Source organism: Hippocampus zosterae, chromosome 11 (genome assembly GCF_025434085.1).
Source record: "Hippocampus zosterae strain Florida chromosome 11, ASM2543408v3, whole genome shotgun sequence".
In the NCBI taxonomy this organism is placed as follows: Eukaryota; Metazoa; Chordata; class Actinopteri; order Syngnathiformes; family Syngnathidae; genus Hippocampus; species Hippocampus zosterae.
In genome coordinates, this window is record NC_067461.1 from 19,394,797 (window position 1) to 19,414,492 (window position 19,696).

General features: G+C 43.9%; 1 protein-coding gene across 2 annotated transcripts in view; it reads left to right on the top strand.

Moving 5' to 3' along the window:
- The first annotated feature begins 2,527 nt into the window (after positions 1-2,527).
- Positions 2,528-19,696, top strand: part of bcl11aa (BCL11 transcription factor A a) — a 44,586-nt gene continuing 27,417 nt past the window's right edge. The window contains exons 1-2 of one of the 2 annotated variants that reach the window (XM_052081031.1): positions 2,528-2,939; positions 6,206-6,661. In XM_052081031.1, coding sequence (XP_051936991.1) covers positions 2,885-2,939; positions 6,206-6,661 — 511 coding nt within the window. In that variant the 5' untranslated portion in view covers positions 2,528-2,884. The remainder of the gene's footprint in view (positions 2,940-6,205; positions 6,662-19,696) is intronic. The other variant, XM_052081032.1, reaches the window with a different exon arrangement.

Here is a 19,696-nt window from a genome sequence, read left to right on the forward strand (position 1 = left end):
AACACGTTTGTCCGTTTGATGGGGCGGTGGCTTCTAATGGCGATACAAATGACGGGAAAAGTCACATTTCTTAAAGCGTGCAAAAGTGGAGCGAAAATAGGCTTGACAAGTCACGCGTCATAATATGAATAAATATGGAAGAAAATGTTTCCACCTGATCTGCCAATAGCCCAAATGAGGCAAATAGGGAAAAGGTCGAAATTGACCATTTTAACCTTATTTGATCTACTCTCAAGTCATCGCAAAGTGGACCTCTAAACTACCGTTGTATGATTCCAAATCCAAGGTTAGTTGCTTGATGAAGCAGCTCTGGAATTACGATATTAATTCATCACCTCTATTCATCCTCACTGATCCATTCATTACTTCCACTCGTGAATGCGCCTTATCATTCGGGACCGTTGTATAAAATACGAAAATATGACAAGAACCCACAACAAGACGCATCTACTATCTGGACAAGCGTTTTGTCCTTCCATCCGGAGGAACCTGCTGCTAGGCGAGCATCGACACAAATGGACGCACATGCGCGCGCGTGTGCCGACCTGCCCCGTAACAAGCCATGCGAGCAAGTCGCAACTTGCAAAAATATTTCACTCACTGGTCATGCATTTTCCCCCTTGACGTTGAACCTCCTCCGCCACTCCTCCGGCGACTCTCTCTCTCTCTCTCCTTTTCTTTCATGTCTGTCTCTCTACCATCACCCCGCCCCCCCTTCCTCAATCTCCTGGCCTGCCTCCCCACACCACCACCACTAACCCCCCCCCCCCCCCCCTTATTAAGTGCGCGTCCTCTTCGGTCAGTGAGCGAATCTCCGGGCTCTCGCAGGAAGCGCGACTCCAAGCTCCCCATCCACCGACGCCGAGGTCGCTCGCTTCTTCCTGCCGTCTTCTCGTGCAGTCAGACGAGCCACAGTGCCCCCCCCCCCCCACACCCCCGTCTTCTCCCATTCTCTCATCCGTCTCTTTTGTCGTTTCCGAGCGAGAACCGCGTCTTTCCACCCATTGTGTCTCCTCAGCGGATGGCAGCACCGGCTGCGCGCTGTACGCGTGCGACTTTGCCGATATAAAAGCCCGTCGTCTTATATTACCAAACCCCCTTTTATTACAAGAGTATTTACAATCTCTTCCCCCCTCCTCTTCTTCTTCACTCTTCCTCCTCCTTCTCCTATACACCACCCCCACAAACGACGAACCCTCCCCCGTTCCGGCTCGAACCTGAATCACATCTGAAAGTTATTATGGGCCAGCTACGCACTTTTTTTTTTTTTGCCAAGGTCAACAACTTGGGTTTCACCGGATCGAGTCAGAACAGACAGCCAAAGGGGCTCTTGGCCACTATATGTGAAAAGTGCCCACTAGATGTGTTCACTCGCTTACCGCTTCCAAAAGTGTGCACAACGTGCTTGGAACTGAGTGCAGTGTAGGAAATGTGAGCGATGGACATGACCTCGACATGAGACGATGTCCCCCCCCCATGCAAACTACATTTCAAGAGGAACCTTTTTTTCATCTACGGGGAGATCACTGCCATTGTGAATATGATGCTACAGAAACTCTTACGGGCCTTCATCGGGGTGATAAAGACAAAAAGTTAAAAATACCCCCCAAAAAGTGACATGGTCTTCATGGTCATCACTGAAGTCGTGGAAAATGGGGGTTAATAGTTGGCATACGTCAAAAGCAACCCACTGCTTCGCAGGTGGATCTCCATTTGGGATTGCTTGCGGCGGCCAATATTTTCTGAAATGCCAACATCTGGACTCCCAAGTGTTTTGAGCTTGTGGCCACGCACACGACGCAAGTCAACGCGAGCCGCCCGGTATTTGTCGAAGTACGTTCAGGAGGATCATTCTCGCCCCACTCGGCGGCTCCGCTTGCCCTGTTTCACGTCCATGTCCCTTTCTCTCTCTCTCTGCATATTGCTTTCATTACACATTTTCTCTCTCTCTCTCTCTTTCTCTCTCTCACTCTCTCTCTCTCTCTCTCTCTCTCTCTCTCTCTCTCTCTCTCTCTCTCTCTCTCTCTCTCTCTCTCTCTCTCTCTCTCTCTCTCTCTCTCTCTCTCTCTCTCTCTCTCTCTCTCTCTCTCTCTCTCTCTCTCTCTCTCTCTCTCTCTCTCTCTCTCTCTCTCTCTCTCTCTCTCTCTCTCTCTCTCTCTCTCTCTCACACACACACACACACACAGAGACGCTCGCAACGCACACACACCCTCCTTCGAAGCGTGTCTTGTCCGGCCCCCCTGATCTCTGCGTCCATTGGCTTCCACCGGGTCTACTTCTCATGTGCGGCCCTCCCCCTCCTCTTCCTCCCTCCTCCACCTCCCCTCTCCAATGATCGTCCATTGGTGTTGTTATTTCGCGTCCCATCCATCCCTCCTCCCACTCCCACTCCCACTCGGGTGCCTCGGCCCTGCCCATGTTTTTGTATGTCGGGTGTCCGTCCACCGCCTGACGTTCAAGTTCGCCGGGAACGTCACGTCCGTGCACTTGAACCCCCAACCACGGGGGTGGGGGGGAGGTTGGGGGGTGGGGGGGGGGGTGTCAGGCGGAGGGGGGCTTTTGCCATTTTTTTTTCCATCGCTCTCCCCTCTCTCATCTCCTCTCTCTCCATCCTCATACACACACACACTCTCTCTCTTTTCTCCGGTCTTCTTTCTCAAAAAAGCCATGAAGGCGATTCTGCGATCCATCTTCGCCTCCGCGCCATCTTTATATAATTTCTAATTAGTTTAGAAATCCCCCCTCCCCCGAATTATTTTTGTTGTTGTTGTGCGTGGATGACGAAGACGCCGGATGAAGACATTCTTTTGCCCCTCCGGAGTCTCCGATGTGTAACCCCGGCTCTTCCCGATGTGATCCGCACTGAGCGCCGCCGCCAGCCACCATGTCTCGCCGCAAGCAAGGCAAACCTCAGCACTTAAGTAAACGGGATTTCTCGCGTAAGTACAAACCAGAAACGCAAACATTGCATAGTGTCGTTCAGTTCAATCGGCCAACGGGTGTATTGGTTGGGTGGAGGAATCAGCGGAACGCCAGCCCGGGAAGACATCGGGATGGACCGCTCGGACCCGCGGTCAACTCGACTCAACAGTGCGGTGACAAAAGTGCGACGCGTTAGTTCGTAAAGGAGACCAAAATAAGTTTGTTAGCCTTGTTGCAAAACAGCAACGGGACCAAAAAAACAAGATATTTAACGATGACCGAGTCCAATTGACCGGCGCTCCGGTGCCCCATGATGGGTCCGGTCAGTGGAGGCGCACATTCGGCTTATCCGGGCTGCTGCACGGCGCGCTCTTTGCAGAGCTCGGAAGAAATCCCCCTCGCGAGAACCCTTACTGTTTCGTGAGCAAGTTTCACCTTCTCTCTATCCCTTTCAATTTTTCTATTTCTAAATTTTTCTAAAATCGTGGGAGTCAAAATGACTGGAAGCAGCGGGGACACACCGCCTCGTGTTTACAAACCGCCCACGTCACAGCAACATCGCGCTTGGCGCAGACAGCACAGATCGATGTCCTTTATTCACTTTTAAAATCAGAAAGCCTCTTATGATATGTTTCGGTGTTCATTGAAGTAACTTTCTCACTGAAAGACGCGCCAAAGAGTTTGTTCAGTACCGAGTTGCAAGACAGCAACAGGAACTACTCATCTCGTGAGGTTTCTCATCTTTTTTATTTTACTAAACAAATTGAGGTTCTCTAAACAAATATATTTATAAGCAGCCGACGCACGACCAAAGTTTTGCCTATTTTGGGTTCTTATAAAATCAGAAAGTGATACGATTTTAACACAGTTTTACATCAAATTGCCCGTTACTCACGACGTATCGATCACCCGCTGTCATTCGTTTTCTTTATTGCTTCTACTTTGACACCATGAGCCTAATATACGAGGGAAAGGCGAATCCATTTGTTATTTAAAGTGCTGGGAGAATGGCCTTGTGATATATTGAGTTTACTATTTGCGGTATTTCAAACGGTTCACCAAATTCAAGTAAATTAGAAAAGAACAGTAACAAGATATGAGTATACTTACACCTCAATGCTTGGACATGTGTCGGTATGCTGATTGGCTGTCGCCCGTGCAGCTGTGTTCGTTTTCGACCGTTTTGGGGGCGACATGATAGGTGACAGTGACCATGGCGAGAAACTGTCGCTAGGAGGCAGAGCACGACCAGAAAATCCAGCTCAGAGCTTGAACTTCATCACTTACGCTGCTACTCCTCAACAACATACTCACTACTAGGAGGTGTGCAGTGTTGGGAGCGAATGACAGTGTGTGTGTGTGTGTGTGTGTGTCTGTGTGAGGTGGGGGTTTTTGGGGAGTAGTGGGTAGTATGGGCAATATACATACATATATTACATACATACTCAGTCACTCAAACCCACACACATTCACATACAGGCATACACGTGCACGGACATTAAAATCTTCACATCAGCAAACCCTCCACATGCACTTTGACCTGACCATCTTTTTTTTTGTTTTGTTTTTTTGAGAAGAATAATTCACATTTTGCATCCATTTGTATATATGTCACATGCAAACAGCTTGTCGGGAATTTATTCACACACACGCATCGGAGTCTCACCAGAACTTTTCTCGACAGGAATATCATCATTTCCAAAACATGTCGACTGCATTGATTACATATAATTTTATTGTTTGTATGTTTATCCGAAAACCAAACCATTTTTAAACTGTCCAAACCAAAACTAATGACAGAATACAACATGTACTATATATGGAGTTCAACTTGAAAACCAACATTTAATGTAGGCGACAGCAAGGCCATATTTTGCAGTGTGTATTAGGATAAAATGGAACTGATTGTACGATGTAATACACAGACAAAATTATGTTCCGTGTTCTTGCGCTGTCTTGCAACTACAGTGCTCTTTTTTTTATCTTAACAGCATTGCCCCCCCCCCCTTTTCTCATTCGTCACACTGCTTTAAATGCAACAAAATGTCAATTCCACCAATATACCAACTCTAACTGAAGCCTTGTAATTGAAGACTTCTTGGCTAACGTTTATCAATATTTTGGTTTTGTCACAGTGATGCCCTCTTTCCCCTTTTTACTGCAGTGTGGAACAAGAGTCAGGCTGTGCTGACCTGAAGTTAAATCAGGAGTGTGCAGGGGGTGGATGTCGGATGATGCTGGGGTGAAGGGGGTTTGGTGGTGTTGGTGAATTTATCCTGTTATCTTCGTGTCCCAGTTTGCACGCAGAAGTGCAGCGTTCAAATGATAATTCATGTAGGGGGGTGTAGTCCACATAACATTAAAAAGACACACACACACACACACACACACACACACACACACACACACACACACACACAGATGCAGTCTTGCATTCCAACACACCCTTTATCAGACAAAATCTGTACCAATCACTCAGGCGATGAAAATTAAAATCTATTTTTTGATCCTCAGTGGTTTTAAGTTCATTAAAATGTGAAATTGGGTGGCTGAGTTAAGAAGGTCAACGAGCATTATCCGGCGAGCACGGACGGAGTCACACTCCTCACCTTCGACTGGAAGATCTTTAAAAGAAGGACACCGAATCACGTTTCTTGAATTCAGCTTTTGCTCTGTCCGCATGACTCTTCCCCACTGCAGGAGGGTGTGCGTTTGACAAAAGCCTTCTTAAAAAGTAGTCGCAAATTAATCCGACATTGAAAGGTTGAGTAACTGGGTTGAATGGCTCAAGTTGTCGCTTCACAAAACAGCGATATACATCCCCTCCTCCTTTTTTTTTTTTTTTTTTGGTTACACTTTTTTTTCCTGTCTGCTAGTTACTGGAAGAGCACTTGTGAGGAAAGTTCAGATTTTATGAGAAAAAAAAATATATTTAGCTTGTCCCTGTCCCAAAAATGGTTGGCTTTTAAAGATTTTGATTTGAGTTTTGTCGCTACCGACCATAGTGACTAATTCCGTCCACTACACGTTTCTTGGCCTTCTGATTTTGATTCCGTGTTGCATATGCTTAACACCTTTGGAGTTGATCATAAGAATTGTTTTGCTCCCTGCTCAATTCACACAAATCACTTCGGCAAAAGGAATCACATCACTGTATAAATATGGCACCGGATTTCCCGGGAGGAAGACGTATCTTGTAATTTCCCTCCTTTTTACTCATTCTTTTTCATTCCTCCCACTCTTATCTCTTTCTTTTTCTCTGGCCTTTCCTCTTTCTTTCCAGCAGCCGATCCCCTTTCCACGGCAGTCGTCGTCTCATCGGAGGAGTTGTCGGAGCGCTGCTCGGAGCACTCGGAGGGCAGCGGCAGCCTCAACGGCCGCCGCCCAGGCTCGACCTTAGGCCGGCTATCGCGACTGGGTCACGAGCCCCACCACTCGCCGGAACAGGACCTGCTGACCTGCGGCCAGTGCCAGGCCACGTTCCCCTTGGCGGACATCCTGCTCTTCATCGAGCACAAGAGGAAGCGATGCCACGGCCCCCCTTGTCTGACTGTGGGCCGAGGCCTGGACAAGCCCCCCTCCCCCTCGCCGGGCCTGGCCCTGACCCCGTCTCCCGCCTTGAGCTCTCTGCGCAGCCGAAGGCCCGTGGAAGTTGGCATCCAGGCCACGCTGGCGGATGACGACGACGAGCGCTTCTCGTCGCCTCGCGGAATCTGCCCCAAACAGGAGCTCCTCCCAGGTAACCGCTTTTCACACCTCCCACCTTGCATCGTTTCCCTCCGGGTTGGCACGCGAATATGAAAACAAGCCTCTTGGAGGCAACGCTTTGCAGATTTCCTTTGAAGCCGACGTCTGTCCATCCATCACGGAGGGAATACGTTGGTGGATTTGCAATAGGAAGGCACGATAGGAAACGGTCTTTGTTCAAAGCGTGATTGGATTCAGGCTTGCATCTTTTCATCTCCGCATATCGTGCTGGTGTGGAATTTGTTTCATGTGTCTTTGCGCGTGTTGCGCGTCGCATTACATGACACGCAAGTTATCATAGTTGGGCGAGAAGCCTGCAAGTGCTCCACATAAACTGTAACGGAGGCCGGTGTATAGTCTATGACGACATGTTAAGACAAGCCTTGGACCTTTGCCGGTTTACAGATAAGGGCCGCCAGAAGCAGGAATGACAAAGAGGTTCTGTCTTCTGTTCCAACCGACGGCAAACTTACATGCCGATTGTGGCCCCGCTCCCTTGGTCAGGACTGTATATCCACGTGTGAGTGTGCGGCGCGTGTCTGTGTGCGTGAGTATTTATGACTCGGACTTAAATTCTTAGGAGTAAGTGCAGCCTCTTCCTGAGTTTGGGCGCACAGAATGTGTGTTCTTTTGAGACGTGCGTGCGCGTGTGTGTATGAGCTTGCTTCTCTCATGTGGCGTGAGCAGATGTGTCCGCTCGGTGTGGTTTGCCTCTTTCATTGCCACATCTAGCCCGACTAAATGCAGCGCAGCTCTACACCCTGCGTCAGGACTTCAAACATTTTTCCTCGCAAAATGTGCTTCATAGGTAAAACATGAGATTTGTCCTCACTGGCATCTTCTCCCTCATCTTTTCCCTTCCGAAGCAATCAAATAGCAGGCATGCGTAGAGAGGGAAAGGCCAGCATTAGTTAAGCTCTGAAAAGGAAAGTCATTTATATAAAGCATCTTAACACCACTAATTATTTGTTGCGCTGCCATCTTTTCCTCCCCATGCATTTTAATTAGCAGTAGTTTTTAGTGGCCGCCGGTCTGTACCAAATTAGCCACTGCAGAAACAGAAAGAGTAAAACCGGCACGTTGATGAAACAGAGCAGTGGTGAGACACAATAAAAAAGACACACATTATCATTTGGTTCCTTGAGTGCATCTCAGAATCCAAAGTGCTCCGGTTTGTTTTCCATGTCGCTCTTTTTGTTTCTCTATTTGTGCGGAAATTGAGTAATTGTCGTGTACGACCTCTCTCCCGCATTGAATAACGTTTAGAGGAGGAGCACAGGCGAAGAAAATTATCGACAGACAAACGTGCGTTTGACCTTTTCTGCAGATAGACAAATTTATGTCTGTGCAAAAGAGAGGGTGTGTCGTTTTTTTCCAGGCAAACCTGCTTGTCTAAGCAGTGACTATATTTCAACACCCGTGTAGCGCGCGCGCACACACACACACACACACACACAGACACACACACACACACACACACACACACACACACACACACACACACACACACACACATTTACCAGCTCAACTGGGTTATTAGAGCGATTTACATCATAATGCAGGCGCCTGGTTGCTTCAATAGCGTTGTGTGTGGGAACGTCTTGGTATGAACAGCTGTAGACTCAAACTGGTGGCGAAAACAGGATGGCTGTGCTGTATGTCCTGTCTGAGTTCGAACTGCGGAAAGCCATAGATAATACTTGGGATTTTTTTTTTTTTTTTTTTTACACTCCAACTCTAAACCAGCTTTCTGATAGGAAAAAAAAGAGGGACACATCCACTCTGATCATAAAAGCCCGTATTCCCCTTCCTGCCCCGTTGCTTTCATCCTAATTGACCCCAAACTGTCACGGCAAAGTAAATATGTCAGAAAAAAAAATCCTACCGTCGCTTCAGCCTTGATTATATCTGCCCAGCATTTCTCATGACAAAACAACGAAGAGAGCGGACACTTAGCGCGTTTCTTATTTATTAATGCTGACTTGTTGTGTTCAAGTGACATCTCTAATTATATATTTGATTTATCCTTGCGGTAAATCAAGCCAGTCAGACATTAGAAACAAACTCTGTTTTTGAGAGAACTCACACAGATGTATTTTCTTTAAAATTAGTCCCAGCGGTCGCTTTTTAAAACTCAGCAGTCATATTACAGAATGTGGTAGGTGTTTAATCACTCTTACAAGGGAAACCCCGCTCCAAACATCATCTATAATGATTTACTGGCATTGCAATTGGAATAAGAGCTTAACTCATGGAACTCATGCATCTTTTCCCATAAGGCTTTTTTTCCCTTCTTTTTTCTGCTACCTTGTTTTTATGTACCGATGAATCTGGAGCCGCTTGTTGTGAAATGTGTATCTGTGCTCAGAGTGCCACGATGATGCTCCAGCTGCATTGCTCCGAAGAGCACAAAGCTCCGGACTCGTGCTTGGGCGCTGCTATTTGCATATCAAAGAGATCCGGCTGTGGAGAGGATGCATTACCTGTGTGTGTCTGTTTGTGTGTGTGTGTGTGTGTGTGTGTGTGAGGATTGTACAAGCAAATAAGCGATGCAAAAAAAGCAGCATATCTCCCCACCCGCAAACGCACACACGCACGCACCCAATATGTGCTCTCGCTTGCCCATTTATTCTATTAATCTCTGACTGAGATGAAAATTGGGATATAATCCCCCAGTCAGTTCATTCAAAAAAAGCATTGCTAATGTCACAAAAGACAGCATGTGTGTGTGTGTGTGTGTGTGTGTGTGGGTGTGTGTGTGTGTCGATGACCACATCTCTCACCTCATCTCTGCAGGGTTTTGCTGGCCTCTGAACAGTTTTTTGGTTTGTGATGGGCTGTTTTGTTTTAGGAATCCAATTTTGACGTGTGGCTCCCAGTCCATTTTGAATTCAACAACCTCCTCCTCTTTGACTCCATGAGTTATGCCCGTTAATGAGCTGAAATTGAGCCCGCAGAAACAACTGTTCATCCTATCGACCAATGATGTTATCGGCTGATAAATTGCTCTACCCTATCAATATTAGCTCATTAGCGACGGGCATTATTCCGACTTGCACGAACGAACCCTAACATGTATTGAGATCCACTTCAAACTATTTATGAAAGCCATTAGTCTGCTGCTGGTGAGATTTCCCATTTGAAGGCTGCTAACATGATGATTGTTGAGCATGATTTATTGTTTAGTAATTAGCTCATCATTGCTGCTAATGCAACTTACCTCAATACATATGAGTTCATCTCCAAGGTCCATTTATTTTCTTGCATGGTGTCAGGTCCCATTCTCAGTCCTGTTCCTTTCTTTCCATCTCTCCCTCTCTTTCGCCCTGTTCTGAGGTTTTTTTTTTAATTTATACTAATTCATTTTCTCTTTTCACTCATGCGTTTGTCTCCCTTCCTTGCAACATTTAACAGTTGAATGCAAATCCAACACCGCCGATTGTAACCGAATCACTTTGGATGTGTTCAGTGTGCGTCTCTCTTGCTACAGCGAGCCTACAAAGAGATTTCTCACACACAGACTGCCATCACTAATCTATTGATAGCCCCTCTTTCGTCCTTTTCCTACACAGGATTTATTAGTGGACTCAAGTGCAGCTTTTTTGAACTTGGATTCTTGCGTTTGGAATGTGCTTATGAAATGTAAATATCTCTCTGGAGGCATAGAATCGCAGCAGTGGGATAACACGGGCGACCTGATTGACAGCACAGCGGATAATTTGCCGGTGGGGACAACAAATTGTATTCCGCTTTATATTCAGTGGTTATTTCCCATCCTACAAATGTGTTGGTTTCGGAATGGAATTTGTCTTTTTAACTTATCATATCATGTATTACTATATTTTGTCAATAATTCTGAGATTCAGAGGCAAGCAACATAAGAAAAAAAAAGCCAATTACAAGCGAATACATATTCAGCATTCAAATATTCAAGAAATTAAATAAGGAAAAAACATACATTTATTTCAGAAGGCTGAAGAAATATTCAATAAGAGATGCGATTTGAACAATTGACAAAGTCATCACTTGATATTGCGCTTTTTAAGCATGTTCCAGCAGACGATGTAGAAGCTGCCAGGGAGAAACGAGTCTCGTAGCGAAATTGGCCCCATGAAATTAACGATCTATTTTTAATTCTGTTAAATACAGCAAGCATAGTGTGTGTTTGGAAAAAAACCTCAAACTTGATCAAATGGACGATGCTGTTAAAAGGAGTTACCACCTAATTCTTGTGATGTGACCCATTTGTACGTCTTGCAATTGAATTATGACTCCGGATACTGAGCTGCAGTCAACAAACAGCCTCATTTGTAAGGGTGATGGGAGACAATCACACCCAAAGTCTTACTTATGCCGACTGCATCATTATGTTTTGATCGCTGCCAAAGCAAAAAATCTCACTTTACACAATTAGGACGATAAAAATGGAAGCCAGCTCTTGTTTTTTTTGTGTGGGTTTTTTTTCTTCTTTGCTTCATTTGCGAGGCTGTTGCAGCAGAACGGGAATCACTTGCCGTCCAAATTTTATGTGGAACTGCTGACGTCTTTGAATGAGCCTTTTCCTCTTTCCTCTTAAAAGACATTTTTTTGATGACTTACTTTTTTACGACCATATCACATGAGCAAAATGAATGGTTTGATGCGTGTACAGTGGCAAAGGCGGCACCTGAATTTCAAAAGCAATCTTCTGTCAGAACCATACTGATCGAAAATACATTTTTCTTTTGTTCAGGTACTCTCTACGGCCCGACACCAAACGTTGAGCCTACTCGTACCGTTCCACGGCCCAGTGATTCGGGACCACATGGAATATATGATAATACCGTATTGGCTCGAATAGAAGATCCGCTTTTTGCATTGAAATAAGACTGAGAAAATGGCGGTCGTCTTATATTTGGGGTCTAGACATTATACCTATTCTCGACGCTAGATGGCACCAGATATCAAGGAAGCGAATGCTGAACTTGACTCCCCAGGCCAAAGTGAACACCTGCCACAAAGAATAAAAATAAAAATAGAGGTAGCACGAAGAAGAAAAATAAAAAAATTGCAGGAAGAAGGAAAAGAGAAGAAAATAATAGAAGAGATAACAGAAAATGGAGAAACATAGTGACAATCTGGAGAAAAGTGGGCCGAAGATCGGCCAGGGTAACTGGCAGCTGAGAAGTTATGATGTAATTTACATTTCAAAAACCAGAAGCCATTCATTTACGAATGTGATTGCACTTTAGATTTGAATGAGGCAAAATAACATGTTTTTATCTCAAATATATTGTTAGAATAATTTGTTTCAGATGAACTGTAATTATTTTATGTATAAAAATTAATTTGGTGTTCAAAAAGTATTTTTTCAAACTTGAGTCTTGAAAAAGAGGAGGGTCGTCTTGTAATCAGGGCATTCTTATATTCGGGCCAAAACGGTATTATATCAACACTTGTATCTTGTTTACAGTTTGATTTTGCACCCGTATTTGCTACATCAGTCCACTTTTTGCACAGGAAGAGGTGCAGCTTTTGTTGACGCGGTGAACGCACGAAACAAAAGGGTGAACTGTAACGACTGAACAGCCTCATCACATTGCTCCCGTTCTTTGAGAAGACATGCCATAGATGGAGACTGCTTGTCCTTCCCAAAACGTACAGTGGAAAACAACAAAATTCAATGATTTCCTCGTTTGTGGTATTTAGAGTGGCGTCCCTGACAAGTGCGACTACTCGAGTGCAGTCCTGCGCACACTCGCCGACGGTAGAGGATTGTTTATTGATCTGATTCTTTTGTGTTTATCGAAGCAATTCAGAGTCCACGCGACATTTACTTCTTCTTAGCGTGAGGGGAAAAGCTTCTGCTTTGGGCTTGCTTGTTGCTCACCGTGTGTGTGTGTGTGTGTTTATTCTTATTAATTTGTGTGCGCACACACGAGCACGCGCGCACACCGTTCAGACTGTACATGCTACTCTCTTATTTTGTTGCAGGGTTCACAAACCTGCGTAGTTTTTGTTTTATATATATGCCAACGGATTCCAGACCCCTTCTCAACACACACACATACACACACACACACACACACACACACACACACACACATACAGTCTTTATCAATGGCTCTTTTTGTATGTTTCTTAAGACAGTCTGTCTACATACATACAGATGTTTGCCTTTCTTGCAGCCGGTGGAGGTTCGATTCTCGGGCCAGTGTCGCAAAATCCAGCTACCGGAGCTCTCCAGTGCTGGTCTTGAGCCTGGAAAGTGTGTGTGGGACTTGGCAAAATGGCTGCAAGGGATTCGTTGGTAGTTTGTGTGTGCCAGTAAGTGAGTGAATGTGAGACACACACACACACACACACACACACACACACACACACACACACACCCACACACACACACACATACTGTACGTGCGCTCTCGTTTCACAAGATGCTTACATCTTCCAGCTGTGTGTGTGAGTGGGTCTCATCTTTTATGTCGTCATTGGGAGTGTGTCTGTTTGTCTCACTCTCTCCTGCCACCTTCTTGACTTGACGTGCATCTCTTCGGTAAATGAAAAGGATGTTGATTGCCGTACAAAATAGGATGCATCCCCTCAAGCAGGAGAATATATGTAATTCCTACAATCTACGGTTGTTGTGAGATGTCTTGCAACTCGCACGAGTCACTGAATGAAAAACTCTGCAGATATCCGTGCTCAGAACTCTATTGGTGTAAAATGTTTCAAATGCATCAAATAATGGGCATTCAGTTCAACATTCAAAAGATGTCCAGTTCTGGGACATTTCTTCCAACTAAGGCCCTGCCTGAACATAAAAGGGCAGACGATGCATTAGAACGCAGCCAGCGATATTTGTCACGACAACAAGTTCTTATATGGTCATCAACCGAGTTTTAAATGAAATAAAAATAGATTCACCCGCTCTAAGTATATAACTTGAATTAGTTACTTACTTGAACCTTGTTATGCAAAAATAATGCTACGACTCCTGGCCGTGCCTGCAATGTACAAATGAATTAAGCACGAACGTATACGTTCTTTGCAATTTGACTGTGGGTTAGTTCCGTCACGAGCAAGAAAACGAACTTCCCTTCGTTCATAATTATCATCAGAATAATTTGTAATATTCCATGTTTTTCTTTACTATCAATCTAATAAGCATTTTGAGAACTGGTACTGAATGCTTCTTATTCCTATTTGAAGTTTCAAACTTTTTAACATTTATTTCAATCATGTCACATATAAAACAAACACACAACAACAAAACGGGCACGCAGTCAGAAAAATTGCCAAAGAACAGTTAAGGGAATGTGAAAAAAAACCCATCAACTCATAAACATCAATGTATAAGATCCCCCCCCACCCCCCCACATCCAAGCACACACAAATACACAAACCGCCACCAGCAGCAACGCTGACTTTTCCAGATAATTTGTGGACGCTCATTTGAATTTTAAGCGCTACTTTAATCTTCAAAGCTCATATAGCTTTATGAATATGCATGCAGTGGGCAGACTTTAGTTCATTACCTAGTTGTAAATTCTAATGACCATTAGTTCCTCACAGTAATTGCCAATTGTTTTGCATTTTTGATTGGCCTATTACCATGCACATTTGTGGTGCACATCCGCCACGGTTGTCAGAGCCCGCATGTCATGTGGTGTTTGCATATGTGTGTGTGTGTTCACATTTCTGCCTGGGGTAATTGTGTGTGTGTGTGTGTGTGTGAGTGTGTGTGTGTGTGAAAGATGGGTGTTCTTTTGTTGTTTTGGTTTTTGGCGAATATAAATGAAAGTAACGTTCTTAATTGCGAAGATTTAGAGCCTAGCCAGATATTGGACATATTTAATTGACAATGATGTCTGGCCTATTTCCTCATTACAGTGCTTGTTCAATACACACATGCACGCACGTACACAAAATATAGTCAACAAACCATCTGGGTAGGTCCTGTATGGGTCAGCTGACATGTTAAAATGATTTCTCAATGCCCATCTCTTTTTCTTTCTCTCTCTCCGCCCATTCATTTGGAGTGTCGTCTTTTCTTTTTTTTCTTAGGGGTGTGGGGGGAAGCATATTAATTGAGTTCCCCTTTGCTCCTCCTCAACGGCATATTTAGAATATATTTGGCCAAAGCCGGTTGACTTTCTACTTGGCAGTTTCGCTCACTATAAACAATGGTAAAAAAAAAAGTCATGAATGAGATGAGGTAAAATAAAAGAAAATAATGGCTTCCTGTTTCGTGCGTGTCACAAGATTGACCATAAATGATTCAGACGGCTCATAAGCATTTAGCTGCACGTGTGTATGGAAACACCGTCTATGGATGCACTCCTCGATGATGGAAAATGCTTTTTGCGGTGGAAAAAGCTCTTTGTAAGGAAACACAAAGCAACAAAAAAAGTCAATAAAGCACAATGATTGTCATTGAATAATGAGGATACAAACGAATAATGAGAAAATATGAGAACAAAGATGGCTCCCAGGATCAACACGGAGTGCACAAGCGCTAATCTTGAGATTTTCTTCTCCTATTCCCTTTGTTGCTTCATTTTCAGTTATTTATCCCTACTTTCCACTTACACACCGTACTCCTCTTCCGCCCTCCTCCCAGTCTGTGTACAGATGCTGTTAGGGGAAATATGAGAAACTACATCCCGATGAAAAGGAATTCTTAATTGCTCAGAAATGAGCAACGTGATGGACGAAGTGTTTGTATGTGTGTTTTGAGGGGTGGTCTCCATAGGGACTCGAGAGGCTTGTTTCCGGAGGTGTCTATTCACACATATGCAGACACACACACACGCACGCACACACACACAGTATATACCTCTGGCTGCTGTTACTCACTTCAAAGTTGTTAATATTCAGCTGGGAAACTGTATCCAGAGTACAGATAAATTATTTAGTGAATGAACTTTTTTAGGTAGTCAGATGAACTGATGGGCAATTTTCTCATGTGTGTGTATGTGTGTGCATGTGTGTACGCGTGCATGTGTGTGTGTGCCCGGTGCTTGGTCTTAGGCCAAGAGCATGCATAATTGATCCTGTGCCCGCTATCATTTTCTTGATGTAATTGCCCTGTAAGATATGATGAAATCTAATGGATAATTTATCCGCCCAAAATGGAATGGCTAAAATGTACTTTCTAGCCGTTTTTCTCTCTTTCTCCCCCGTGGTGGTTCTTGCACACACGTGTGTTGTATACAAGCGCACTTCCGCTGTGTGTGGTCAAAGTGGAAGAAGATCCGATGTCGTTGCCAACGTGAAAAGGCACACATTTTGATTTCATCTTAAAGGGCAAAACAACTAAAGCTGTTTTGCAAAGAGGATGGAACTGAGTTAGTTAAAGCAAGATTTGAAGATGAATGAATTTTGGTTGTGTTTGTTAGACATTCAAAAATTCAACAAATTCCAGCTTTTAAACCAGGCTGTTAAAAATATCCTCGGATTTTACAACAACAGTTTAAAACCTTCTAGATTTTTAGCCCGTCTCTTTCTTTCTTACACACACACGTAGACTACTTACCAGATATTTCTTGTTTAATAAATAATAAAATAAGCTCTTCCTTGAACTATTGCCCTGCAACAAATAAGCTTGGAAGAACACAAGAGCCTGTTTGTGTGTGTGTGTGTATGTGTGTGTAGTGATAAGAAAAGACACCTTTGTCTCCCTTATGAACCTTTTTTAATTTTTTTGTCCTATACAGTAGATACATCTTCATTCAATCTTTCCACAAAATATTTTGGACTGGACTGTTATCAAACTGGACTGCACTTCACAACATACATAGTTGCACATTAAAAAAAATGGTCTTGAAATGTATTGATTGTGGCCTCTGTCTAATTTATGATTAATTTCTGTTTGTTTTGTGGCTAACTGTAAAGTATATTCGTAGACGGTTTGCTGACAGACAGACGGACAAAGAAACCCATATGCACCCCCCCCCCCCCCCACACACACACACACATTCACACTCAGTTTATCTTTGGTTCACAAATGAAATACCGGCCCCAATCCACAAAGTTAGGTGATGAGAGAAATTTAGGAATGGAACTGTGAATGGTTGAAAGAGACAGAGTGAGAGAGGAGGAAGTTAGGGCGTAGGGTTAGAGCGCCGTGAGGGGCTTGGGCGGAGAGGGTTAGGATATGGATAGAGATGGGATAGGGGACGTGAGGGTAAAAGAGGAGTGGGGAGAGTCCATTAACAGATGAACTTGGCCAACGTCCAATTGTTTGATGAGACGTGTGTGTGGGGGGGGGGGGGCGTTGCGTGCGTTTAGCCCCCCACCCCTTCATCCCACAGTGTTACATACATTTGCTCTGGCTCCACTTTGCATGCCATTTCGTGTCCTTTGCATATGCAAGGGTGATTAATGCTGGCTTGAAGAACAATGCTTTAGCTGTAAATGTGATTTTTTTTTTATACATAAAACAAAAACTTATGATGATCTTTGATTCAGAGTGGCCACATTATTGGAAATGATATGATGAAAATATGTGTTTGACTTGATCACGTGGCATGCATCCACCTGCGAGGTACCGAGGAAGGGAAATTAGCTGAAAATCTGGAGTCCGTTTTCCCATGCACAAGCGTAGAACAACTTCCACCGTTCTGGAAACATCTCCAACATTTTGGATGTTGGAAGTATGCTGGGACAGCCTAGTTCAAAATCTTTGCTCTAGTTCCAAGATTTTTGCTGAGGTAGACATCAAAACTGTGTGGGACAGCGTCGTTCCTCAACACCAAACAAATCTAACGATGCCTTTATGGGTTTTAATTTCAACACTAGGGTCTGGCTCACCCAAACCCTAATGAGGACATCTATCGATATAGACAATGGATTGATGGATGCATAAGGTTTATACTGTTTGTGTGAACGTGATGTCATATGGCAGCACAGGTGTTAAATGGACTTTGTCATGTTTCAAGGTGGTGGTGGACCCCAAAAAGCAGGCAGGAGGGAGGAGCAGGGTGTATTTGAACAAGTGATAAAACACAGAAAACTAAATCCAAACAAAGTCATGAAAACAAAACAAATCCAAAGTAACAAACAAACACCATGGCAGAAACTAAAAACTCTCAATAACAAAAACATGACCAAATTATGACTGAAGCTAAAACATAACAATGAACTAAACATGACAGAAGCCAAGAGCAAACAATGACCCGACACTGATTGTTCGGGCTGGGAGTCGCTAATTATCTAACGACCAACAGGTGTACAGCTGCAGGGAAAAGCCCCACAGTGCCACCTGTTGGTCACAAACCGAAACATGACAGACTTAAGTTGCACGATGCGCCTATGGAGCATGTAACATGAGCCACAAACTGGACATCTTGACACCGACTGCTGTATATGTGGAAATGAAACAGAACCTACGTCGGAGGTTGACTTCAGTAGAATCATTTTAAAACGTAATAGTTGGATGTCGATATTTTTTTCTCTGTCTGTTCATCACACAGCATGTTGCTTCCCAGCAATCCAATTTCATTATGATGATTTATGAAATACACCTTTCTTCGCTATGTTTGCATCCTAATATCAAATGTACCTTCTTCTCTTTGAATTTCGCATCCAAATTATTTCAGTGTGCAGCAAAAAAAAAAAAAATCTGAATCTGTCAGTTCAACATTGTTTATAAATCCATTCTACATACTGTAGCTCATATACAGTAATTCATGTTCATGTTTTTTAAATCCCAAAGCTAGTTTATATCTTCCAAATTCTCTGACTTTACCAGCTGCCGTGTCAGCATTTGTGTTCCGATTCACGGTTTCTGTTTCTGTTGTCGTCTACTTGTAACAGAAGAAAACAGTACTTTGTACTTGTAGTTTGTCCAAATTGCGGTTAAGATCCATTGCCAATTTTGCATTGGGGAAGTCATTGAAACGCACACGCACAAACAGTGATGGAGTATGGCGGTGCAATTTAGTGTTTCTACCTCTGGCTATACCTCACCTCGCCCCCACTACCTCGTGGCTATTTGTGGCATCGCTGGCTGCATTTGAAATGAGAGCCCCTTGGCTTGAAGCTACCATATCAGCTAGCTTCTTTCGTCCCCGCTCTGTAATCTTGTGTAAACACAGAAATCAGCTTCCAGCTTACTCTGGCAGATGAGGGCCAGCAATGATGTCCCACTGCGATACGGCCCTCTAAAGCCGGGATTTAAAGTTTAGCAATGCTTCACATTTTGAGGAGGGGCGTTTTACGCGGGAGGAAGAGCCGTTATTGTATTTGCGGTACTTTATACCTGCGAGAAGTAAAACATGGGGCAGTATACATCCAAGTGATTCAAGTGGCTTTTTTTTGCACTGCATAAAGTTAAAAAGGACAAGTCTATTTCATCCATTAGTAGACGGATGCGTGGTGTTTTAAAGTATCTATTCTGCCAGAAACTCCCATCATTTAGAGGAAAATTAAAGGAGGTAGACCAAAGACAGACAAAGATAAAGGGGAATTGATAGAAAGCAAAAATGTCTTCACCGCGTTGAAAGAGACATGTTGTGACATGACCCATATCCAGACCCAGGCACGCATAAGTGTCTGTCTTCTGAGATACATTTTTATGTCTGCCTGTATATGTATGCCTGTATGTGTGTGTGTGTGTGTGTGTGTGTGTGTGTGTGCTTTCAGGAGATTTTGAGGATGTTTGAGTGTGTCTGTCTCTGTGAATGATCTATGGTTTGTGTTTAGCAGGCCATATTCTGTCCGGGCTTTCCATCAATGGCCTATGGATGACAAATTGCGGATGTCCATCCGATTCACCGAAGCACCTGTGGACTTTTTTTTTTCTCCTTTGCCAAAACATTAAAATTGATCGTCTATTTTTCAAGCTCAACAAACTATTTATTCAAAACAAACTTCATATGAATTTTGAAACAGTTGTATCCGTCACCGTCTAAATCAAATTTGAACATTTATTACGATGAGCATTCGTCGAAAATTCTGCACGGTCACCACTGTATGACACTTGCGCATTGTTTTTGTTGTACGGTATTCAAGAAATCAGAATCGGTGAATGGGCATGATGCTT